General features: G+C 35.6%; 1 protein-coding gene across 1 annotated transcript in view; it reads right to left on the reverse strand.

Annotated features, from left to right (window-relative positions):
• The window catches only part of CPNE8 (copine 8), a 265,088-nt gene that overhangs the window by 18,386 nt on the left and 219,096 nt on the right, over window positions 1–27,606 (reverse strand). Inside the window, exons 16-18 of the mRNA XM_005887727.3 lie at window positions 18,582–18,763; window positions 13,649–13,776; window positions 1,652–1,754 (exon numbers count right to left, since the gene is read on the reverse strand). Of these exons, the coding sequence (XP_005887789.1) occupies window positions 1,652–1,754; window positions 13,649–13,776; window positions 18,582–18,763 (413 nt within the window). The remainder of the gene's footprint in view (window positions 1–1,651; window positions 1,755–13,648; window positions 13,777–18,581; window positions 18,764–27,606) is intronic.

Below are 27,606 nucleotides of genomic sequence, written 5' to 3' on the forward strand. Positions count from 1 at the left end.
TGCATGCATGCATGCTAAGTTGCTTCAGTTGTGTTTGACTCTGTGCAACCCTATGGACGGTAGCCTGCCGGCCTTCTCTGTCCGTGGGATTCTCCAGGCAAGAATACTGGAGTGGGTTGCCAGTGCCCTCTTCTAGGGGATCTTCCCAACTTAGGGATTGAACCCATGCCATTCTTGCATCGGCATGCAGGTTCTTTACCAATAGGGTCACCTGGGAAGAAAAAGTAGTACTCTATCTCATTTATAGTTATGGTTAGGAAAAGCAATTTTTATAGTAAATGTGTGACTACAATGATAATTATAGAAAGTTATTATTAGTATGATTAAATAATTTTATGCTAAGACTATGAGATCCACCAGCAGAAAGATGGAACAATATAGCAACCACATCATCAGGTCGTTGAAATATGAATAATTGTTCTTCAGTACACGTCCTATTAGTTTATTTTTTATTTTAAGTTTTTTAAAAATTTTAATATTGGCCGCCATAACACGTGTGAAGTGATATCTAACTGGGGTTTGGGTTTGCATTTTCCAAATATTAGTGATGTTGAGGCTCTTTTAGCTTGTTGATCATTTGTGTATCTTCTTTGGAGAAACGCCTTTCAAGTTTTTTTTTTAACTTTTTCTTTTGTATAGGAGTGAAAGTGAAAGTGTTAGTTGCTCAGTCATGTCTGACTCTTTGTGATCCCATGGACTGTAGACCGCCAGGCTCTTCTATCCATGGAATTCTCCAAGCAAGAATCCTGGAGTGGATTGCCATTCTCTTCTCCAGAGGATCTTCTTGACCCAGGGATCAAACCAAGATCTCTTGCATTGTGGGTAGATTCTTTACCATCTGAGCCACCAGGGAAGCCCAATATAGCCAACTAACAATGGTTTCAGGTGAACAGTGAAGGGACTCAGCCATACATATACATATATCCATTCTTTCCCAAACTTCCTTTCCATCCAGGCTCCCACATATTATGCAAGATAGTGTGCCACATAATGTGCAAGCTTTTACCTCTCTTTCATTTTGTGTTTGGTTTTGCTAAGTATATGTCTATAGAAATTTGATTTTTCCCACATGTAACTAGTTTTTCTCACACAAACAGCTAATTATATGCTAGTAATAATTATGTCATTAATATGCCATTAATAATTATGAAATATGATAAACAATCTTTCATACAACCATTTTTACTAATGTCTACTTTGTGTCAAATACTGCTCAACTTGAATATAGAAAGGTAAGTAAAACCAGATATAATTTTATAGATTGCAATCTAATAAATATAGATTTTATAGATTATAGTCTAATAAAGAAGACAATCAATTAATCATAAATGTAGCACATAATTAGAAACTAGTCCCCACCCAGTTCTATAAACATAGAAATTAGCACAGTTCTCCTGTAACTGAAATGCAAATATTAATAAATATTCTGTACAAATTATAAGACTATATACATTAAACTAATAAACACACTCATGCACATGAAGTTGATGATATTATTTATTTTTATTTATAAAAGAGTTGTCTAGATAATGCACTGGCTGCAAAGGCATTTTGTTTCACAGTTAAGTCAACTAAGAAGACTTCAGTTAATTAACCTAAGTAGCACCATGCTTTCATTTAGCCAGCCCAAGACAGAATGACTCCTACTTACATTAACTATGGACTCCTTAGTTTGAGCCATATCTGAGATAACACCATCTGTCACAATTAGGAGCACAAAATACTGGGAGCCATCCTTTACGGAAGCAGCATATCTGAAAGGCAAATAAAAGGTAAACAATACCCAAAATAAAACAGTTTCTCTCACATGATAGCTGCTAAGTATAATTAGGAATAGTCAACACATCTGTTAATCTCAAGAAAATATTTAAACATTTGTTAGGAGCCTATATTATGCAAATTCTCAAATATACAGTTTTTTTTTCCTCTGAAATAGCACACTAGAATAACAGCATGCTGCTAGAATAACAGCATACAAGATATCACACTAGAATAACAGCATACTGGATGCTGGCACACAGAAATGCTGGGAAGCCTTAGAAATTCATTCACTAATAAAAGGTGAGCTGGAAGGTATGTTACCACAGAGGAATGGCTATGGCTTTTGGAAATAGACATCTTGTCTAAGCAACATATAATGTGTATGATCTTCTGCATAAATTGCATAAGCTACCTAAACTTTATTTTCTTATCTTTAAAATCAAGATAATGCAACTTTCTATTGTTAATAAAGAAATTTCATGTATGGTAGTAAATATTTATACCATTTACACTGGTAGATTTTTATGTATGTTAAATTATATAAATGATTATTCTTGTTTTGGAACTAGATAGCAGTGATGATTGCATAACACTGTGAAAATGCTAAATGTCATTGAACTGTAAACTTTAAAATGGTTGGTTTTATGTCATGTGAGTTTCACCTTAATTAAAAAAATGCAATGGAAGAAAAGAAATACTTTTTGACAAAGCTATAGTTCTAGGTCTTTAATACATGTTAAGTTGGTGATATAAAAAACAAAGACAAAAATTAGGCATGTAATGAGAACATATTCTAGTACTTATCTTCTGTACTCTACTGCAGAATTCTCACCAAATAATACTAGAAATAAACAGGAGAATTTTACTACTATATTTTCTCTTTTTTTCCATTTTGTTCTCCCATTCTGAGTATCTTGATGATATTCTCAATAGAATATGTTTTATGACTTTTAGTACATAACTAGTATAATGGTCATATCTAGTAATGAAGAAGCATTATGGTATGAGTAATGAAGAAGCTCATAGAGGACAGTTTATAAAAAATCATCAAGTAAATCACAGAAAAATTATTTCAATGAAATATCTGCTGATTATCAATGAAAATCAGTACCTGATGGACTCTATAGTAATAAAGTTTGAATACATTGTGGACAAACCAATGGCCTAATAGATCAGGGCAAAATTTATTTCTTGTAAAGCAGAATTAATAACTATATGAACAAGAAACACTACAACTTTGCCACAGACAAGAGAAACTAATAATTACACATCTGTTAATAAAATGTATGGTAATTTTATAGACTTATGAAGAGAATACAATCTAAGTGACAGTTTCATACACTATGGAACCAGTTCTACAACATATAGTCAAAAGTGCTCCCACAATGCTGAACAACTGATCTTGGCACTAAGACATTTGTATTAATGTGACCGTAACATAAGCAATGGAAAATTCAAAGTATGAACCTACTCTCCTACTTTATATTAAAATTTTTTTTCTTAAGAAATAGGATAATGTCCCTTAGGAGTTAATTAAAAAAAAAATTTAAGTACTCATTATTTTTAAAAAGCATTTTTTACTGACTATTCCTCAAAAACATAAGGTTTATATTTCATGTGATTAACAGGAGGAAGCTCTATACAGTAGCAAAAACAAGAATGGGAGCTGACTGTGGCTCAGATCATGAACTCCTTACTGCAAAATTCAGGCTTAGATTGAAGAAAGTAGGGAAAATCACTAGGCCATTCAGGAATGACTTAACTCAAATCCCTTATTATACGGTAGAGGTAACAAATAGATACAAAGGATTAGATCTGGTAGACAGAATCCCTGAAGAACTATGGATGGAGGTTCATAACTATACAGGAGGTGGTGACCAAAAGCACTGAAAAGAAAAAGAAATGCAAGAAGGCAAAGTGATTGTCTGAGGAGGTTTTACAATAGCTGAGAAAAGAAGAGAAACAAAAGGCAAGTGAGAAAGGGAAAGATATACCCAGCTGAATGCAGAGTTCCAAAGAATAGCAAGGAGAGATGAGAAAGCCTTCTTACATGAACAATGCAAAGAAATAGAAGAAAACAACAGAATGAAAAAGACTAGAGATCTCTTCAAGAAAATTGGTGATATCAAGGGGATATTTCATGCAAGGATGGGCATGATAAAGGACAGAAACAGTAATCACCTAACAGAGCAAAAGAGATTAAGAAGAGGTGGCAAGAATACACAGAACTATATAAGAAAGGTCTTAATGACCTTTAAGGTCATCATGGTTATCTGGTGATAAACCATGATGGTGTGGTCACTCACATAGAGCCAGACATCCTGAAGTGTGAAGTCAAGTGGGCCTTAGGAAGCATTACTGCAAACAAAGCTAGTGGAGATGATGGTATTCCAGCAAGCTATTTTAAATCCCAAAAGGTGATGCTGTTAAAGTGCTGCACTCAGTATGTCAGTAAATTTGGAAAACTCAGCAGTGGCCAAAGAATTGGAAAAGGTCAGTTTTCATTCCAATCCCAAAGAAGGGAAATGAAAAAAAAAAATGTTCAAACTACCATACTATTGGGCTCATTTCATATACTAGCAAGGTGATGCTCAAAATCTTTCAAGCAGGCTTCAATAGTATGTGAACCAAGAACTTCTAGGTGTATAAGTTTGACTTAGAAAAGGCAGAGGAAACAGAGATCAAATTGCCAACTTTCACTGGATCATAAAGAAACCAAGAGAATTTCAGAAAAACATCTGCTTCTGCTTCATTGACTATGCTAAAGCCTTCAACTGTGTGGAGCACAACAAACTGTGGAAAATTCTTAAAGAGATGAGAATACCAGACCACTTTACCTGTGTCCTGAGAAACCTGTGTGCAGGTCAAGAAGCAACAGTCAGAACCAAACACGAAACAATAGACTGATTTAAAATTAGAAAAGAAGTGCAATAAAGCTGTATATTGTCACCCTGCTTATTTAACTTATATGCAGTGTACATCATGAGAAATGCAGGGCTAGATGAAGGACAAGCTGGAATCAAAATTGCAGGGAGAAATATCAACAATCTCAGATGTGCAGATGATACCACTCTAATGCAGAAAGTGAAAAAGAAAGAGACTGTTGAAGAGGGTAAAAGTTGATAGTGAAGAAGTTGGCTTAAAAATCAACATTCAAAAAAGAAAGATCACAACATCTGGTCCCATTACTTCATTGCAAATAGAAGGGGAAAAAGTGGGAACAATGACATATTTTCTTTTCTTGGGCTCCAAAATTACTGTGGGCAGTGACTGCAGTCATCAAATTAAAAGATACTTACTACTTGGAAGAAAAGCTATCACAAACCTAGACAACATATTGAAAAGCAGAGACATCATTGCCAACAAGGTCCATATAGTCAAAGGTGTGGTTTTTCCAGTAATCCTGTACAGATATGAGAGTTGGACCATAAAGAAGGCCAACTGCTGAAGAATTGATACTTTTGAATTGTGGTGCTGGATAACCCTCTTGAGAGTCCCCTGGACTGCAAGGAAATATATTTATTAGAAGGACTGATGCTGAAGCTGAAGTTCCAATTCTTTGGCCACCTGATGCTAAGAGCTGACTCATTGAAAAACACCCTGATACTGGCAGGAGGAGGAGGGTCAAAGGATGAGATGGTTGGATAGCATCACTGACTCAAAGGGCATGAGTCTGAGCAAACTCTGGGAAATAGTGAAGGATAGGGAAGCCTGGCACCCTGAAGTCTATGGGGTCTCAAAGAGTGGGACGTGAGTTAGCGACTGAACAACAGTAACAATAAATTGTAGAGAGAGATGCTTCTATGAGTTCAACAACAGTATGGCTTTTATGATTTTCATACCAAATTATGCTTTAAAAATGGCGAGATGGATTATAAAAAATTGAGTATTATGTAATATAAATATTACTCTAGGTGGCTTAATTGATCTCTTTTTGGTGGGGGGGTATTGTTTACCTTTTGAAAATTAATTTTCACTGGAGTGTAGTTGATTTACAAGGTTGTGTTAGTTTCTTTCTGCTGTACAGCAAGATGAATCAGTTATACATATATTCACTATTTTGTGGATTATTTCCCCATGTAAGACATTGAAGAGTATGGAGTAGAGTTCCCTGTGTTATACAGTAGGAAATCGCAACCCACTCCAGTGTTCTTGCCTGGAGAATCCCAGGGACGGTGGAGCCTGGTGGGCTGCTGTCTATGGGGTTGCACAGAGTCGGACATGACTGAAGTGATTTAGCAGCAGCAGCAGCATTACAAGTTATCTACATTATATATAGTAGTATGTAGGTATTAATCCAGATATCCCAATTTATCCTTCCCTCACCTTTCCCCCTTGGCAAACATAAATGTGTTTTCTACATTTGTGACTATTTCTATTTTTTTTTAAAATAAGTCCACTTGTACTATTTTCTATTTCTAGATTCCACATATAAGCAATATCCTACAATATTTGTCTTTCTCTGTCTGATTTACTTCACTCAGTTTGACAATCTCTAGGTCCATCCATGTTGCTGCAAATGGCATTATTTCATTCTTTTTCGTGATTAATATCCCATTATACATATGTACCAAATCTTCTTTATCCATTTCTCCATCAATGGATATTTTGGTTCCTACCACGTCCTGGCTACAATGAACACTGGGATGCAGTTATTTTTTTGAACTACAGATTTCTTGGATTATATGCTCCTGAGTGTGATTGCTGGATCACATTGGTGATGGACAGGGAAGCCTGGCATGCTGCAGTCCATGGGGTCACAAAGAGTTGGATACGACTGAGTGACAGAACTGATTACTATTTTCAGGTTTTTAAAGGAACCTCTATACTGTTTTCCTTGGAAGGAAAGTTATGACCAACCTAGACAGCATATTAAAAAGCAGAGACATCCCTTTGTCAACAAAGGTACGTCTAGTCAAGGCTATGGTTTTTCCAGTGGTCATGTATGGATGTGAGAGCTGGACTATAAAGAAAGCTGAGTGCCAAAGAATTGATGCTTTTGAACTGTGGTATTGGAGAAGACTCTCGAGAGTCCCTTGGACTGCAAGGAGATCCAACCAGTCCATCCTAAAGGAGATTAGTCCTTGGTGTTCATTGGGAGGACTGATGTTAAAGCTGAAACTCCAATACTTTGGGCATATGATGTGAAGAGCTGACTCATTTGCAAAGATCCTGATGCTGGGAAAGATTGAGGGCAGGAGGAGAAGGGGACAGCAGAGGATGAGAGGATTGGATGGCATCACTGACTCAATGGACATGGGTTTGGGTGGATTCCGAGAGTTAGTGATGGCCAGGGAGGCCTGGCGTGCTGCGGTTCATCGGGTTGCAGAGTCAGACACGACTGAGTGACTGAACTGAACTGATACTGTTCTGCATACTGGCTATACCAATTTACATTCCCACCAACAGGGTAGGAGGGTTCCCTTTTCTCCACACTCTATTTAGCATTTATTGTTTGTAGATTTTTTTTTTGATGATGACATTCTGACTTATGTGAGGTGATACCTCATGGTAGTTTGACTTGAATTTATCTAATAATTACAGATGTTAAACATCTTTTCATGTAAGTTTTGGTCATCTGTAGGACTTCTTTGGAGAAATGTCTTTAGATCTTTTGCTCAATTAAAAAAATTTTTTTTTGTATTGAGCTGCATGAGTTGTTTATATATTTCTGAGATTAATCCTTGGTCAGTTGTTTCTTTTGAAAATATTTAATCCATTCTGTGGGGTTGTCTTTTCATTTTAAGGTTTGCTTCACCGTGCAAAAACTTTTAAGTTTAACTGGGTCCTATTCATTTATTTTGGTTTTTATTTTCATTCCTCTGGGAGGTGGATCAAAAAATCTGTCTGCAACATGTCAAAGAGTGCTCTGCCTATGTTTTCCCTAAGAGATTTATGATATCCAGTCTTATATTTAGGTCTTTAATCCTTTTTTAATTTCTTTTTTTATATAGTGTTAGAGAATGTTCTAATTTCATTGTTTTGCATGTAGCTGTCCAGTTTTCCATTGGACAGCACCACTTATTGAAGAGACTCTTCTCCAGTGGATTTTCTTGCCTCCTTTGTCATAGATTAGTTGACCATAGGTGCATGGGTGTATCTATGGACTTTCTATTCTGTTTCACTGATCTATATTTCTGTTTTTGTGCTAGTACCATATGTCTTGATTATTGTAGCTTTCTAGTTTAATCTGAAGTCAAGAAGCCGTATTCCCTCAGCTCTATCTTTCTCAATATTGTTTTGATTTTTAGAGATATTTTGTGTTCCCAAACAGTTGTAAATGTTTTTGTTCTAATTCTGTGAAAAATGCTATTGCTAATTTGGCAGGAGTTGAATCTATAGATTACTCTGGGGTAATATAGTCATTTTGATGACACTGATCCTTCCAATCCAAGTACATGGTATAGTGCTCCATCTGTTTGTGTCATCTTTTAATTTCTTTCTTCAGTATCTTATAGTTTTCTGAGCATAGGTCCTTCAATAGGTTTATTCTGAGGTATTTTATTCTTTTTGATGTGATGGTAAATAGGATTGTTTCCTTAATCTCTCTTTCTGATCTTTCATTGCTAGTGTATAGAAATACAAGGCATTTCCATGCATAAATTCTGTATCCTGCAACTGCATCAAATTCATTGATGAGCTTTGGTAGCTTTTTGATAACATCTTTAGGATTTTCTATGTATAGTATCATGTCATCTGCAAACAGTGACAGTTTTAATTCTTATTTTCCAATTTGGATTTCTTTCATTTCTTTTTCTTATATGATTGTTTTGGCTAGGACTTCCAAAACTATGTTTAATAAAAGTGGCAAGATGGACACCCTCGTCTTGTTCCTGATCTTAGAGGAAATGCTTTCCATTTGTCACTGTTGAGAATGATGTTTACTGTGGGTTTGTCATACATGGCCTTTATTATGTTGAGATATGTTCCCTATGGTTTTCCCAGTGATCATGTACAGTTGTGACAGAAGGTCCAAAGAATTGATGCCTTTGAATTGTGGTGCCGGATAAGACTCCTGAGAGCTCCTTGGACAGCAAGGAGATCAAACCAGTCAGTCTTAAGGGAAACCCTGAATACTTGTTGGAAGGACTGATGCTGAAGCTGAAACACCAGTATTTTGGTCATCTGATGCAAACAGCTGGCTCATTGGAAAAGTTCCTGATGCAGGGAAAGATGAGAGCAGATGGAGAAGAGGGTGTCAAGAGGATGAGATGACTGGATGGCACTGATGAAATGGACATGAACTTGGCAAACTTTGGGAGATGATGAGAAGCAGAGAGGCCTAGTGTGGTGTAGCACATGGGGTTGCAAAGTGTCAGACATGACTGGGTGACTAAACAGCAGCAACAACTTGTTCTCTGTATGCTTACTTTCTGGAGAGTTTTTATAAAAAACTACTGTTGAATTTTGTTAGAAGTTTTTTCTGAGTATCTACTGAGATAATCATATTGATTTGATTTTTCATTTTGTTCATGTGGTGTTATCACATTGATTTGTGCATATTGAAGAATTCTTGCATCTCTGGATAAATTCCACTTGATCATGGTGAATGATCCTTTTAATGTGTTGTTGGATTTGGTTTGCTAGTATTTTGTTGAATATTTTTGCATCTATGTTCATCAGTGATACTGTCCTATAATTTTCTTTTTTGTAATATCTTTGTATGATTTTGGTATTAGGGAGATGGTGAGCACACAACTTAGGAGTGTTCCTTCCTCTGCAATTTTTTGGGAAAAGATTGAGAAGGATAGGTGTTAATGCTTCTCCAAATATGTAATATTAGTAGAATTTGACTGTGAAGCCATCTGGTCCTAGACTTGTGTTTGCTGCAAGTTTTCTAAGCACAGTTTCATTTTCAGTATTTGTGACTGGTATGTTTATATTTTCTGTTCCTTCTTGGTTTAGTGTGGAAGGTTGTAACTTTGTCCATTTCTTGTATGTTGTCCATTTTATTGGCATATAGTTGCTTGTAGCGGTTTCTTATGATTTCTTTGTATTTCTGTGGTATTGGTTATGCTCCTTTTTCATTTCTAATTGTATTGATTTGAGTTCTCTTCCTCTTTTCTTGATTAGTCTGGCTGAAGTTTATCAAATTTTACCTTTTCAAAGAACCAGTTTTTAGTTTCACTGATCTTTGCTGTTGTTTCTTCTGTCTCTATTTCTGTTCTTTATTATTTCTTTGCTTCTACTAACTTTAGGTTTTGGTTTTTCTTCTTTTTTAGTTGTTTTATGTGTAAGGTTAGGTTCTTAATTTGACATTTTTTCTTGTTTCCTGAGGTAAGTTTGTACGGATTTAAACTCTAACTTTCTTTTACTCACCATTTGCATGGAAAATCTTTTTATCCCTTCGCTTTCAGTCTGTATGTGTCCCTAGGTCTGAAGTGGGTCTCTTGTAGACACCATAATATGGGTCTTGTTATTGCATCTATTCAACCAGTCTTTTGATTGGAGGCTTTAATCTGTTTAAGGTGTCTATCCATATGTATGTTCCTATTGCCATTTTCTTAATTATCTTGGATTTTTTAAAAACTTTTTTGTATTGGAGTATAGCCAGTTAACAAACAATGTTGTGATAGTTTTAGGTGAACAGCAAAGGGACTCAGCCATACATGTATTTCTTCCCTTATTTTTTCGTTTTCTTCTCTTGTGGTTTGATGACTATCTTTAGTGTTGTGGTTGGGATACATTTCTTGGGAGTGTGTGTATCTACTGTAGATTTTGGTTTGCTGTTTCTGTGAGGTTTTGATATAGTAGTCTGTATATGTTCAAGGTTGCTTTAAGTTACTGGTGTTCTTCTTGCCTTGAGAAGTTCCTTTAGCATTTGTTGAAAGCTGGTTTGGTGGTTCTGAATTCTCTTAGTTTTGGCTTCTCTGTAAAGCTTTTGATTTCTCCACTGAATCAAAATGAGAGCCTTTCTGCATAAGAGTATTCTTGGTTGTAAGTTCTTCTTTTTCATCACTTGAATTATATCATGCCACTCCATTTTGACCCGTAGAGTTTCTGGTGATATATAAGTTGATAACCTCTTGTGAATTCCCTTTTATGTTATTTATTGCTTTTCTCTTTTTACTTTCAACATATTTTCCTTGTCTGTAATTTTTATCAATTTTATTAATATGTATCTTGGCATGTTCCTCCTTGGAATTGTCCTGTATGGGACTCCCTGTGACTTCTTCACTTCAGTGTTTCCTTTCTCATGTTAGGGAATTTTTCACCTACAATATCTTCAAATGTTTTCTGACTCTTTCTCTTCTCCTTCTGGGACCTCTATAATACAAATGAGACCCCAAGGCCACTGTGACTGTCCTCATTTCTTTTCATTCCTTTTTCTTTTTTTTATTGAAGTATAATTGACTTACAGTGTTGTGCCAGTCTCTGCTGCACAGCAAAGTGACTCTGTTATACACATTTAAACATTATTTTCTGTATTCTTTTTCAGTATGGTTTACACAGACTACTGAGTATAGTTCCTTGCACTATATATTAGGACCTTGTTTTTTATACATTCTTTTTTTAAAAATTCTGTTCTGAGGTAGTGATTTCCGCTACTCCATCTTCCAGCTCACTTACTTGTTATGCTCCCTCATCTTTTATTTTTTCTAAACATAGAAAATCACTGCAGATGGTGACTGCAGCCATGAAATTAAAAGATGCTTACTCCTTGGAAGAAAAGTTATGACCAACCTAGATAGCATATTCAAAAGCAGAGACATTACTTTGCCAACAAAGTAGTCAAGGCTATGGTTTTTCCAGTGGTCATGTATGGATGTGAGAGTTGGACTGTGAAGAAAGCCAAGCACCGAAGAATTGATGCTTTTGAACTGTGGTGTTGGACAAGACTCTTGAGAGTCCCTTGGACTGCAAGGAGATCCAACCAGTCCATTCTGAAGGAGATCAGCCTTGGGTGTTCTTTGGAAGGAATGATACTGAAGCTGAAACTCCAGTACTTTGGCCACCTCATGCGAAGAGCTGACTCATTGGAAAAGACTCTGATGCTGGGAGGGATTGGGGGCAGGAGGAGAAGGGGACGACAGAGGATGAGATGGCTGGATGGCATCACCGACTCGATGGACGTGAGTTTCAACGAACTCCGGGAGCTGGTGATGGACAGGGATGCCTGGCGTGCTGTGATTCATGGGGTCGCAAAGAGTCGGACACAACTGAGCGACTGAACTGAACTGAAACATAGATATATTTTATTGAAGCATAGTTGACTTACAATGTTTCAGGTGCACAGCAAGGTGATTCAGTTATACAAATTCACGTATATTATTTTTGAAATTATTTTCTATCATAGGTTATTATAAGATATTGACTATAGTTTCCTATACTATACGGTAAACCTTTCTGTTGCTTGTTGCATATCTATTTTTTAATTAGAAATCTAGCATTTTATTAATACTAAGTCAAATAAGTGGAATCAAAATATCATAATTTTTTTAGTTAGGCAAAAATTCATGTTTTCTAAAATTTATATACATTATACATATTTATATGCATGTGTACAAAAGTGATACAAGGTCAATACATAGAAATCACTTGCATTCCTATATACTATCAATGAAAAATCAGAAAGAAAAATTAAGGAATCAATACCATTCACCATTGCAACAAAAAGAATAAATTATCTAAGAATAAATCTACCTAAAGAGACAAAATAATTGTATACACAAAATTATAAGACACTGATGAAAGAAAAAAAAGATGACAAAAACAGATGGAGAGATATTCCATGTTCCTGGGTAGGAAGAATCAATATTGTGAAAATGACTATAATACCAAATGCAATCTACAGATTCAACACGATCCCTATCAAATTACCAATGGCATTTTTCACAGAACTAGAACAAAATTTTCACAGTTCATGTTGAAACACAAAAGAACCTGACTAACCAAAGCAGTCTTGAGAAAGAAGAATGGAGCTGGAGGAATAAATCTTCCTGACCTCAGACTATACTACAAAGCTACAGTCATCAAGACAGTATGGTACTGACACAAAAACAGAAATATAGACCAATGGAACAGGATAGAAAGCCCAGAGATAAACCCGCACACTTATGAGTACCTTATTTTTGACAAAGGAGGCAAGAATATACAATGGGACAAAGAGAGCCTGGACAAAGTAGTGCTGGCAAAACTGGACAGCTACATGTAAAAGAATGAAATTAGCATACTTCTTTCCACTATACACAAAGATAAACTCAAAATGGATTAAAGACCTAAATGTAAGACTGGAAACTATAAAACTTTTAGAGGAAAACACTGGCAGAACAATTGACATAAATCAAAGCAAGATCCTTTATGACCCACCTCCTAGAGTAATGGAAATAAAAACAAAAATAAAAAAGTGGGCCCTAATTAAACTTAAAAGCTTTTGAATATCAAAGGAAACTACAAACAAGGTGAAAAGACAACATTCAGAATGGGAGAAAATAATAGCAAAAGAAACAATTGACAAAGAATTAATTTACAAAATATACAAGTCCTATATATCACTGAAAGGCATTAGTTGTCTTCATAAATTCAATCTCTTATTACTTCTATGTTGCTATGGAATATAATCTTAGATATGAGTGATTTCACAATTGAGATTGTGATCAATATCGCTTTCATGGATGCTTATTCAAATAATAAAATTTTTTTCCAGTTGAACAAATATAGGTCCTAACATAAGCCAGTGTATAGTTTGCATTTGATATTTTGATATAAAGTTCTTATTGAAGTATCATGATAGCTCAATGGAGATTCTTTTAACTGTATATCTTTTCCTTCACTTTCTCGGAGGTAAATTATTAGAAAACAACTTGCATTTGTGGAGCCATGCCAACAATAAAATTATGATTTCATTCTGGTCCAGCACACTAAAATAAACAAATTATTTACTCACCTTGCTACATGATTAATTACAGGAGCAAAATTGGTTGGCCCATACAGTTGCACAGATTTCAGACTCCTATAATAAGCTTCCATGACACCATCAATGCCATTACAGTAGGGGTTTTGGGGGTTCCCATTCTGTAGAAAGTTACAGCAAAAACAGGAAAAGAATGAATAATGTCTATAAAAATAATCTAAAAAAGAGGACAACACATGTTGATATCCATAAAGTCTTTTTCAAAGAAAACTCAGTTTATATATATATAATAGCAAATAATAATAATAAATTGAGTAATCAACAATAGATTATAATATATCAATATTAAATAGATTGTGATATGTGGTAATGTGCAGTCATTAAAAAACTTTAAAAAACTTCAGTTCAGTTCAGTTCAGTCGTTCAGTCATGTCCGACTCTTTGTGACCCCACAGACTGCAGCACTCCAGGCTTCCCTGTCCATCACCAACTCCAGGAGCTTACTCAAACTCATGTCCATTGAGTCGGTGATGCCATCCAACCATCTCATCCTCTGTCATCCCTTCTCCTCTAGCCTTCAATCTTTCTCAGCATCAGGGTCTTTTCCAGTGAGTCAGTTCTTCGCATCAGGTGGCCAAAGGATTGGAGTTTCAGCTTCGGCATCAGAACTTCCAATGAATATTCAGGACTGATTTCCTTGAGAATTGACTGCTTGGATCTCCTTGCAGTCCAAGGGACTCTCAAGAGTCTTCTCTAGCACCACAGTCCAAAAGCATCAATTCTTCAGCGCTCAGCTTTCTTTATAGTCCAACTCATACATCCATACATGACTACTGGAAAAACCATAGCTTTGACTAGACAGACCTTTGTCAGCAAAGTATGTCTCTGCTTTTTAATATGCTGTCTAGGTTGGTCATAGCTTTTCTTTCAAGGAGCAAGCATCTTTTAATTTCATGGCTGCAGTCACCATCTGCAGTGATTTTGGAGCCCCCAAAAATAAAGTCTCAATGATCACTGTTTCCATTGTTTCCCCATCTATTTGCCATTAAGTGATGGGATCAGATGCCATGATCTTAGTTTTCTGAATGTTGAGCTTAAAGCCAACTTTTTCACTCTCCTCTTTCACTTTCATTAAGAGGCTCTTTAGTTCTTCACTTTCTGCCTTAAGGGCAGTGTCATCTGCATATCTGAGGTTATTGATATTTCTCCTGGCAATCTTGATTCCAGCTTGTGCTTCATCCAGCTCAGCATTTCTCATGATGTACTCTGCATAGAAGTTAAACAAGCAGGGTGACAATATACAGCATTCACATACTCCTTTCCTGATTTGGAACCAGTCTGTTGTTCCATGTCCAGTTCTAACTGTTGCTTCTTGACCTGCATACAGGTTTCTCAGGAGGCAGGTCAGGTGGTCTGGTGTTCCCATCTCTTTAAGAATTTTCCACAGTTTGTTGTGACCCACACAGTCAAAGGCTTTGACATAGTCAATAAAGCAGAAGTAGATGTTTTTTATGGAACTCTCTTGCTTTTTTGATGATCCAACGGATATTGGCAATTTGATATCTGCTTCCTCTGTCTTTTCTAAATGCAGCTTGAACATCTGGAAGTTCCTGGTTTACATACTGTTGAAAACTTCAGTATCTTCAGGTACAGGGTAATGAGTAATTATATCTTCAGGTACAGTGTAATGAGTCATCAAATATCATTGTGAGCCATGGCATTCCACAATCAAAAGTGCTAAATTGGTAATACGGGGATATTTACCCTTTCTTTTTCCACAATACCTATTCCTACACATATTTCAAATAAAAAGATGGGGTTTACCTTAGATCCTTTTGATTGTTTAAAGCTCAACTTCAACATTTGTGCCAGCCTCAAACTCACCAATTAGGGATTCAAAATTTTTGTTAAAGAGCTCTTGTAGGGAAAAAGCAATTGGCCATGATGGCAATGGTCAGGTTCTCTTGCCCCAGGACGTCTTGCTTTTGCCTCATTTCATAAACAATGACTTTCCATGGTTATGTAACATCTGAGATCATTTATAGCACTGTGCCTGCATGTCATGATGTACTCATTTGGTCATGGACCACTTTTTTTTTTCTGTAAAACTATATAAGCTCTACCTGAAAAGCCCTTGCAGCTGTGTTATGGCTGTGTCTGCTGAGTCAATCATCAGAGAATACAAGCATGGCTGCATTATGGCTGCCGCACCAGCCATTAGAGAATAAACGTGTCTGCAGTTCCTATGGCTCCTTGAATCTTCTTCCAGTTTCCTTGCTTGTACCTTACCTACCCCAGGTTCAGTGAACAGTGTGAATAGTGAGACACTTCCCTTGCTATCTGAAAGATTATTTGAATTCGGTTTGATAAACATTAACGATTGTTAATATATATATCACAAATTCTTACCATGGAAATGTGAAGGTTTGGTAACATTAGGTAGTACACTAATTGCAAGATTGACATGGACTGAAGTTTTTCTATTTGCCATTTTCAGCATCTGCAGTTATATATTGTAGTTATTTAGGATGAGGTTAACACAAAAATTAAATGGAGTACTATCTCTCCAAAGACCTACTTAACCTTTGTCTGTCTTATTCAAGAAAAAAGTGCTTTGAAAAAAGTTAAAGTCATATAGTTATTAGGTAAAATTAAAGATGAAGCATTATCATCATCACTTTCTCAATTTTAGAAACTATTTTTCATAAATTTAGAGTGTGACCTTCTATAAATATTTGAGTTCAGTTCAAAGAATCATTTAAGATGCAAAGAATAAAAAGTCTCTCCTTTGCATAGGTTTGGTTGTAAGGAATGAATATGGAGGCAGGAAAAACAGAAAAGGAGAGAATTAGATAACAAATGGAAAAAAATCATACACAAAGGTGAGGAAAAACTTGTGGAAGGAAAATTAATATCATTTAGTTTAGCGTAATTATTATTTTTTATTATTCCTTTCTTAAGCTTTAAAATAGTCAGGACCTTTTTCCTGAGGCACACAAGACATAGGATCACATGAGTGATTTTTGTGGTCTTATAAATTTCTGGGAAATTTTAATTCTCTAGGACACAACAAAATTGCAACAGATATTCATTTTTTATATGACATTGGGGGTGGTAGTATATGGGCTATTTCACAGAAGAAAATTAAAACCTCCAGCAACCTTTCCCAAAATGGGGGTGATAGAACAGAAAAATCAAGAATACATATGGGAAAAAAATTAAAATACAGCTCTTAAAATATATTAAAGAAGATAAAGTCTCATCATATAGGAGGTTCTGGAAGTGTGTGTGTGTGTGTACATAATGGGGCTCATAAAGGACATATCTAAGAGGTGCTATTATTATAGATGCTTTTATAAAATGTGGTTTAGTAGTGGTTAAGAACAAAGATTCTATAATAAGACTGACCTGGGTTCAAGTCCTGTCTTCTGGAAACCTGATTAAATTCTGTGACTCTGGGCTAAATTATGCAACTCCTGGGGGTACTCTTTTCACTGTATTTAATATGAATGGCTCTTGATAGTAGTGTGATGTGTCAACTCATCTCATGACATACCTATCAGACAAGAATTTTATGAAGATTGAACAAGAAATGAGCATAAAGTACCTGGCTCGATACTCAGTAATTAGTAAATAATTAAATTATTTGTCTATTCTTCTTGCAGAACTCAAAAAAAAAAAAAAAATCCCATTATGTTTTTTTTGTAACAAGAATAAAAACAACAAAAAATACCTACAAAAATTGTTGGGCATAGAAGACTTTAATTTCACAATATATAGAGTAAAGCAAGGAGGCATTTCTATTAGGAAAATTTAAATTTTTTCCAAAATGATATCTAACCATTCCCACATAGTTTTTCCCATTATTTTTATAAAAAAATGCAAGCAAGAATAAGGCTGATTGGGCCTATAAGCACTATCTGTGTGAAGTTTATTTTAAAGGTAGAATACAGTACATTGCTTATTTGTAATCATACAACAGGAGTGGATTTATGTAAATTAAACATTAATTAGATAAATATTTGAGTCACATCTACTCCATTATATTGAAAACATAATTAATTATACCTATAATTATTGCTTTACATTTGAAAAATAATAATTCTGCCAATAACTGATCCTTTATATTTGAAAAGAAATGACACTTTGGAAGATGGAAGAATAAAGATAGCTACTCATTCTTTGATACCCTTCCCCTTGAGAGGTGAAGGTTACTTCCACTACCTCGAAAGTGGGCTGAACTTAGTGACTTGCTTGACAAAAATGAATGTAGGAGAAATAACTTTCTGAGACTTCTAAGTCCTTGAAGTTTCTTCCCCAGCCTTTTAGAATATCCACTCTGAGAAAGCTGATTGCTGTGTAAGAAATATGACTACCTTGAGATAGTAGCCCACAAAACCACATTGATAAACTGTATGTAGAAAGAAGGAAAGATGCCTAGAGAATCCAGGTATTTTAGCCATCCTAGCTGTAGGCATTAGTCATGAGCAAATGAGACATCTTAGTGGATGTACTAGCTCCAGGAGATATGACATGAAGAAAACCGAGGAATCCAACCAACAGTCAGAATGGAACACATATATGGCTCCAGTAGAACAATTCCAGCCATATCTAGCCAAGCAAGGCATCCCAGGTGTGGCCCAGGTATCTTGAACAAACGTACCATTCTCTTGTATTATGCTCAAATTCTTGACCCACAAATCATGAATATAATGGAAGGTCTTACGTAGCAACCAAAAACCAGAATAGGTTTTAAATCATATGCACTTTAGGTAGACTTGTTGCTAATTTATTTGTGTTTTTTCCATTAATATCACACTTCTAAATCAATCATTTACCAAACTGAGCTGATTGTATAGTTATAAGAAGTTGCTACCTGAGTAATTAAGCATAAGCAATGAACCTATGAAAAGATCCAAAATACTATTTTTTTTCCAAAATATCAATTATTTCCATGTATTCTTACCAATGCAAACTCATGAGATATCCTTCCATCTGGAGGCAGTTTTGCACCAAAACCTAAAGCTGGGAACATTTTATCACTGTCATAATCTTGAACGATTTCTCCCACTGCTTTCAGTGCCATACCATAGGCATTCAGTTGATAAGGATTCATGTAGTGGAGAGAAGTGGGCTGGGCAGGGTTGCCTGATGAAAGAAAAAAAATGAAAACATGAGAGATCATGCTAAAGGTATAATTTTTAGACATTTTTCTTGATATCTATTTCACATTGAAATATCAATAATATGTTTTTCTGCCTACATTCATAATGTGTTAAATATTGGGTTGGCCAAAAAGTTCATTCAGGTTTTTACATAACATTTTATGGAAAAATCCAAGCAGACCTTTGGTCAACACAATAGTTTCTTTTGGATGCACATGACATAGAGATATTTATTAAATTAGATCAGACATGTATAAAATTTCCCAAAGATATTCAGACTTTTTTCAAAAATTATTTCTCATTGTCAATGCCATAGGCAATTCTTGAGTTTTAGCCCCAGAAGCATAAAAATAATTTTGTTGATCATATTTTATTGTAATATTTATTTAAAACAAACAAACTATGTGCCTTTAGCTTGACTCCTTATGCCTATAAATCAAAGGACCCAATTGATGTTAATAGGTTTCAACAATTATGAGCCTTCTTAAAGTTGTATCACAAACATAAATTGAATATGTGAGACCTATCCCAATTTAATTACTTGAAAAGAGGAGAACATGGTGATTTTCAAATTTATGCTGAAAATCTGAATCTGAAAAATTATTCAGTTTCTAACTAGACACTAAGTTAGGAGTAAAAAGGCCCAAAGTCAAGTCTTTCCATCTGTAGGACAACTAACTATAAAATTCCTGTTAGAAATCCTACTACAGTGTTTACTGAGAAGAAAAACTAAGATTATATATGTGAAAGTGATTAAAAATTATAAAACACCATAGAAATGTAAGAGAAGGAAATGGCAACCCATTCCAGGATTCTTGCCTGGAAAATTCCTTGGACAGAGGAGCCTGGTGAGCTATAGCACATGGGATCTCAGAGAGTCAGACAGGACTTCGTGACTAAACAAATGGAAATGTAAAGTTTAACTACTACTGTTATTATTGTGTGAGTCATCCACAGATATAGGATGTCTCACATGAATAATGATGAATTTGACAAAGAAAGCAATATATGCGCCACGACTCAAACTCACTGAGATTCAGATTCAGTTGCCCTAATTACCAGCACAAAGGCAGCCTGAAAGTCCCTTTAGTTTCTTAAGTGAAAATGGAAATTGAATGGGACTTGTAGCAGTTCATAAAGCTCACTTCTACATTAAAACATTACCCAAAGAAGGAAACCCGCAAAGCATAGTTCTTTTTTGTTAAGGAAAAAGTAATAATAAGCACTTGGGTTCCGGAGAGAAACAAAGTAAAGATCTCCCTTTAGTTTATAATGCATATAACAATACCCAGAACATTTTTGGTTTAAAGATAATTCATCGTGTAAATGCTTATATATTTACAACGGTTATCAGCATTCAAGGGTCACATGACAATTCTTTTTTTTTTAAGTGTGTTATGATCAAGATGGGCCCTAATGTTTCCTTCAGCTTGACTAACTTTAGAAAGGCTTCTCCTGACTATAGGCCCTTGACCTCTTATTTCTTAGAGCAGTTACTTTAGAAACCTTGGAATTGTGAATTCATTCTCTGTTTCTTTGAAGTATAAATCTTTCAGGAATGTCTTTCTCAGAGACCTGGGAGTCATTTCTTTGAAATGTAATAATCAAGAAAAATACCACCTCTGTTGCTTAGTCTCTATGAGAGAGTAGGAGCCTAACTTCAATAGCTGCTAATTAGAAAACACAGAAGGCTTCCCCATGGCTTAGTGGTAAGGAATCTGCCTGCAACGCAAGAAACCAGGAGACTGGGGTTCGATCCCTGGATCCTTGGGTCAGAAAAGTCCCCTGGAGGAGGAAATGGCAACCGATTCCAGAATTCTTGCCTGAAAAATCCCATGGACAAAGAACCTGGCAGGCTACAGTCCAACGGTCGCAAAGAGCATGCAGTAAACACAGATGGCCTAATCACACAGACTAATTTTGGCTCCAGTATCTCTCAATACCTTTCCACTAGTTAAGAACAGCACTTACAAACTCTTTCATCTTTTGTTTTGGAGGAGAAGAGTTCAATTTCTTTCTTCCATTGCCGTAGCTTTGGTCTCGATTGCAAAAATCCTGACAGTCTTCCTTGTCTGTTTAACTTCCCTGGTGCAAGTTTTGACAGCTCTTTCTAAAGCAGATATTTTTGTTTCTTGTTCAAAGACCTACTGAAACCACAGATAAATAATGCCTCTACTTGCCTAAGGGATTATTTAACCCAACTCTCAAATATAAGAGTTGTTACCCAATGGTTGCAATACACGACTAATTCTATTTCTCTAAGAGAACCTCAACTTAAAAGCACTACTAGTACCCCAGCATATCTAAACACTTTGGCCTATCATGACTGCTGCTGCTGCTGCTAAGTCGCTTCAGTTGTGTCCGACTCTGTGAGACCCCATAGATGGCAGCCCACCAGGCTCCACCATCCCTGGGATTCTCCAGGCAAGAACACTGGAGTGGGTTGCCATTTCCTTCTCCAATGCAGGAAAGTGAAAAGTGAAAGTGAAGTCGCTCAGTTGTGGCCGACTCTTAGCGACCTCATGGACTGCAGCCTACCAGGCTCCTCCATCCATGGGATTTTCCAGGCAAGAGTACTAGAGTGGGGTGCCATTGCCTTCTCCGCTATCATGCCTAGCAGAGCCCAATTGTACCCATTCAAAGATGTTCCCTATCTCTTTCTAGCATCTTCACCCAGACCAATCTCTTCACTGTATCACTAATGCTATCTTCCTTTCCATCTCTACCACTCAGTTTGCCACCCAATTCTGAAATTCACTTTCTCCTCCTACAGTTTTTGTCTCACACGCATGAGATGACCTTCCTTATTTAGTCTGGCCTTTATTGTCTTTCCTCTTCTACTCTTATGCTTTTGTGTTCTGCACCACAGAATTTGGCAACTTCTTGAAACTGGGATCACAGTTGTACCATCTCCATATCAGCAGCAATGCACATGGAAAAGTAAACTTGTAGTAAGTTAATAACACTGAGTTATCAGCTAATAACAATAATAATTATAATAGCATAGAACATAACATACATGCTATTATAACATGTATGAACTTACTTCATGTTTCACTTAGTCCCTTTTCAACAAGCTTATTACACTTGTTTTTCATATCAAATAACTTTCAGACTAAGTAACTTACCCCAATTACACTGTAATAATTGGTCAAACTAGAATAAGAATCTAGGTATATTTCATAGCTCTTACTGTTAGTTATAACTCTTTGCTCGAAGATTTTGTAATATTTTAAACCTTGCATATTATAAAACATACATGATTTTGTTTTAGAGGTCACTATGCCTTCATAAAAAAATAACACTTGAATAAGCTCTTTTAACAGGAGAAGGAAATAGCAACCCACTCCAGTATTCTTGCCTGGAGAATCCCATGGACAGAGGAGCCTGGCAGGCTACAGTCCATAGCGTGACAAGAGTTAGACATGATTTAGCGACTAAACAACCACCAAGCTCTTTTAAAAAAATTTATTGAGATATAATTTATATAACTTACAATTAACCCATTTAGAATGCACAATTCAATGATTTTAAGTATATTTACAGATACGCACAAGCATCAACAGTCAATTTTAGAACATGTTCATCACCTCAAAAAAATGTACCTATTTACTATCATTCCCTTATTATTCTATCCAGCCCAGAATTAAACAATGACTAATCTACTTTCTGTCTCTTTAATTTACCTATTCTGGACATTTTCTACGAATAGAACCGCATAACATGTGGTCTTTTGTAACTAGGTTTCACTCAGCACAGTGATTTCAAGGTTCCTCTGTGTTTAGCATGTTTTAGTGTGCCATATTTCATTCCTGTTTATTGCTGAACAGTATTCCATTGTTTGAATGTACCACATTTTCAAACTTGTTTATCAGTTTATGGACATTTGGGTTGTTTCCACATTTTGGCTATTATGCTGCTATAAATGTTCATGTACAAATTTTTGTGTGGACATATGTTTTCATCTCACTTGTATATATTAGCCAAGAGTGGAATTGCTAGTTCATATGGTGACTATGTGTAACAACTTGTAGAACTGCCACAGAGTTTTCCAAAGTGGTTGCACTATTTTTACATTCTCATCAGCACTATGTGAGGGTGGGTTCCAATTGCTTCACATATTTACCAACACTTGCTGTTTTCTGACTTTTGGATTATAGTCATCCTAGTACTCTTGCCTGGAAAATCCCATGGATGGAGGAGCCTGGTAGGCTGCGGTCCATGGGGTCGCTAAGAGTCGGACACGACTGAGCGACTTCACTTTCACTTTTAATGCATTGGAGAAGGAAATGGCAACCCACTCCAGTGTTCTTGCCTGGAGAATCCCAGGGATGGGGGAGCCTGATGGGCTGCTGTCTATGGGGTCACACAGAGTCGGACACGACTGAGGTGACTTAGCAGCAGTGGGTATGAAATCTTAGGTTGGCCAGAAAGTTTCTTCAGTTTTTCTAAGTAAAAATGAAATACAAAGAGTAACATGGAAACTTATATTACCATATGTAAAATGGATAGCCAATGGGAATTTGCTGTATGGCTCAGGAAACTCAAACAGGGGTTCTGTATCAACCTAGAGGGGTGGGAAGGGGAGGGAGATGGGAGAGAGGTTCAAAAGGGAGGGGATATATGTATACCTATGGCTGATTCATGTGAGGTTTGACAGAAAACAACAAAATTCTGTAAAGCAATTATCCTTCAATTAAATAATAAATAAATTAAAAAAAAATAAAATACACATCTTTCATTTTCACCAGGAACTTTATTGAACAACATATTCACTGTTCTGTTCCACTACCTTATATTATTTTCCAGACAACTTCATGATTTCATGTTCTCCCAATTTTTTTTATCATTTAAGCAAAGAGCTATTTCAGGTGCCTTTTACAGTCTTCCAGGAAATTAACATTTCTTCCATGCAGGTAGTTTTGTAAAGACTGAAATAAATGGATAATGGGAGGTGAAATGTCTGGTGAATATGGTGGATGAATCAGCACTTCACAGCCAAACTGTAACAGTTTTTGCCTGGTCATCAAAGAGACATGTGGTCTTGCAGTATCCTGATGGAAGAGTATGTGTTTTCTGTTGACTAATTCTGGATGCTTTTCATTAAGTGCTGCTATCAGTTGCTCTAATTGGGAGTGATACTTGTGGCAATTAACCCAACGAGTTAATTAATTTGGCTTTCCAGAAGATGTTCATAATAGCGGGCTCCCTTCCTATCCCACCATATACACATTACTTTCTTTGGATTAAGACCAGCCTTTGATGTGGTTGATGGTGCTTCACTTAACTTTTCCCATTTCTTCAATTTCACATTATCCTAGCATGTCCACTTTTCATCACCTGTCACAATTTGTTCTAAAAGTGAAATGCTTTCATGACATTTAAGTAGAGAATCACATGCAGAAATATGATCAAGAAGGTTTTATTTTTGCATAGCTTATGTGGAACTCAACGATCAAAGTGATGAACATAACCAAACTGGTGCAAATGATTTTCAAAGCTTGATTAGGAAATGTTGAGTATGTTTTCTATCTCTGGTGTGGTATAACATTGATTGTTCTCAGTTAAAGTTTTGATGTCATTGTCATCAATTTCAACTAGTCTACCAGACTGTGGATTATCGTCCAGTAAGAAATCTCCAGCATGAAACTTTGCAAACCACTTTTGACATGTTTGTTCAATCACAGCACATTCTTTATAAACTGTACAAATATCTCTCTGTCTTATTTTTGTGCTTCAGTTGCTTTTTTACCTTTCTTGAAACATTAATAATAAAACAAAATATGCTGAAAATATTGCTTTTTTCTTCCATCTTCAGTATTCAAATGGCACACAAAAATCCACCAATCTTGATTTTTTTTAAATGCACACTGATATGACAGCTGTTACAATTCAACCTAATAAAATTGTTTCAAATGAAGTTAAAGACAACTAAACTCTATTAGAGACATCTAACAGAAAAAACAAAACAAAAAATGAGTGAACATTTTGGCCAACCCAATTGTATCTCATTGTGATTTTGATTTGCATTCCTTGATACATAAGTTGCCAAGTACCATTTCATGGGCTTACCGGTCATTTATATAGCTCTTTTGAATAACTGGAATGTCATTTTAAATTGCGCTATTTGTCTTTTTTTTTTTTTTAGTTATAAGAGTTCTTTATATTTTCTAGATACAAATCCTCTGTGACATATCTGATTTGCTAACATTTTATTTCATTCTGGGGTTTGTCTTTTGACTTTGCTAATTACGCTTCATGGAGTATAAAAAAGTTAATTTTGATGGAGTTCAATTTATTTATTTTTTGCTCTGTTGCTCATATGTTTGGTGTCATACCTAGAATCAATTGTCAAATCCAAGATCATGAAAATATATCTCTGTTTTCTTTTAATAGCTTTAAAATTTTAACCCTTACATTTAGATTCTTGGTCTATTTTCTATTAGTTTTGTATATGATGCTGGGGTCCAACCTCATTTTTTTTTTTTTTTTTTTTTTTGCATATGGCATTCAGTTGTGCCAGTACCATTTGCTGAAGACAATATACTTCCTTCCATTGAATTGTCTTGGTACTCTTCTCAATATCAGTTAACTTAAGATGCATGGGTTTATTTTTGGAATCTCAATTCTATTTCATTGATCTATGTATCTATTAATATTTTTATGCCAGCTCCATACTTCCTTGAAATTACTATTGTAAGTTTTGAAAATGAGGAGTATGAATCTTCCTGCTTTATTCTTTTTTTTTTTCTTCCAAATCTGCTTTGGTTCTTCTGAATCTCTTTAAATTCCATATGAATTTCTGGGTAAGTTACCTACTTCTTCAAAAAATTTGAAGAATCTTTCTGATTTTGATAGAAATTACAGTGAATTTGATAATCTCTGTGGAAAATATTGCCATCTTAACAATGTTGAATTCCCTAATCAATGAACATGGCATGTTTTTCAGCTTATTTTCATACTTAATTTCTTTCAAAAATTTTCAGCATATAATTTCAAGGTAAAAGTTTTGCACTCACTATCCTGGTAACTCAGATGGTAAAGAATCTTTTGTTAAATTTATTTCTAAGTACTGTATTCCTTTTGATATTATTAAAAAATGGAATTGTTTTCTTAATTTCATTTTCAGATTGTTCATTAGAAGTGTATAGAAAAAGAACTGATTTTCATATATTGATCATTCATCCTTCAATCTTACTAAACTCATTTATTAGTTCTAATTGATTTTTAGCGGATTCCTTAGGATTTTGTATGTGTTACATACAAGATTATGTCATCTGCAAATAAAAATAATTTTACTTCTTCTTTTCTGATCTGGATATCTTTCATTTTTTTCTTGCCTAATTGCCCTGGCCTTCAGTACAATGTAAAATAGAAGAGAGAGCTCACATCCTTGTTCTTTTCCTCGTCTTCAGGTGAAAGCATCCAGATTTTCACTCTTAAGAATGATGTTTGCTATAGTTTTTCATATTTTCCCTTCATAAGGTTAATAAGTCACTTTATATTCCAGTTTATATGTTTTTATTTGGCACAACCCTTAAGAATCCACCTGCCAGTGCAGGAGATGCAAGAGACATGGGTTCAGTCTCCAGGTCGGGAAGATCCCCTGCAGCAGGAAATGTCAACCACTTTCAGTATTCTTGCCTGAAAAACTCCATGGACAGAGGAGCCTTGCGGGCTACAGTCCATGGGGTTGCAAAGAGTCAGACATGACTGAGCAACTGAGCGCACACACACACACACACACACACATTATAAAAGTATGTCAAACTTTGAGGTGGCCATGTGTGCTTTACATTATCTTCGATTGGTATGGTGTGTTACATTATTTGACTTTTGTATATTAAGCCAACCTCGCAGTACTGAGATAAATTTTAATTGGTCATAATATATAATTCTTTTTACGTACTGCTGGATTCAGTTTCCTAGTATTCTGCTGAGAACTTTTGTATCCATAAAAGGTATTGTTTTCTGATTTTTCTTATGTTTTTATCTGGTTTTGGTATCAAGGTAATGCCTCTTGGATTGAGTTAGGAATATTCCTTCCTTTTCTATTTTTTAGAAGAATTTGTGAAGAATTGGTATTGATTTCTCTTTAAACAGAGTTCATCAGTGAAGCCATCTAAACCTGGGCCCACAAAACTTTGTGGATAGTTTTTAAATTACTAATTCAATCTCTATTATAGGTTTTTCAGATTGTCTATTTTCTTAAGACAGTTTCAGTAGCTTGTATTGCTCCATTGAATATAGTCTTGTTCTTATAGCTCTTGTGCTAATGTTCATTGGTAAACAAAAGCTAGCATTTTAATCCAGTTTGACTTTAGGTATATATGTTTCATATTTTACTGAATAAAACACATATGTAAAAATCATCAACTTGAAACCACAATGTTGAAGAATAAATTTACCATGTAGTCAAAGGTTATATTACTTTGGTCTCCTCACCTCTGCTAACAAGGCAGAGATTTTATTAGTAAAAGATTTTCTAGATCTGAATATCCTTCTTAGTACCTGAGGGTGATGGTGGTAGTAGTCATTAAGTCATGTCCAACTCTTGAGAACCTATGGACTGTAGCCTGCCAAGCTCCTCTGTCCATTGGGTTTCCCAGGCAAGAATACTGAAGTGGGTTGCCATTTCCTTCTCCGGGAGATCCCAGGGATAGAGCCTGGGTCTCCTGCATTGCAGGTGGTCTCTTGCACTGGGGGCAGATTGTTTACTGAATGAATCACTAGGGAAGCCCTAAGAGAATGACGGCTTTAGTGAATGACCTCTAAGATGCTTTCTTACTTAAAAATTCAATTATTTTGTGAAACGTGAGTGAATGT

Source organism: Bos mutus, chromosome 5 (assembly GCF_027580195.1).
Source record: "Bos mutus isolate GX-2022 chromosome 5, NWIPB_WYAK_1.1, whole genome shotgun sequence".
Lineage (NCBI taxonomy): Eukaryota > Metazoa > Chordata > Mammalia > Artiodactyla > Bovidae > Bos > Bos mutus.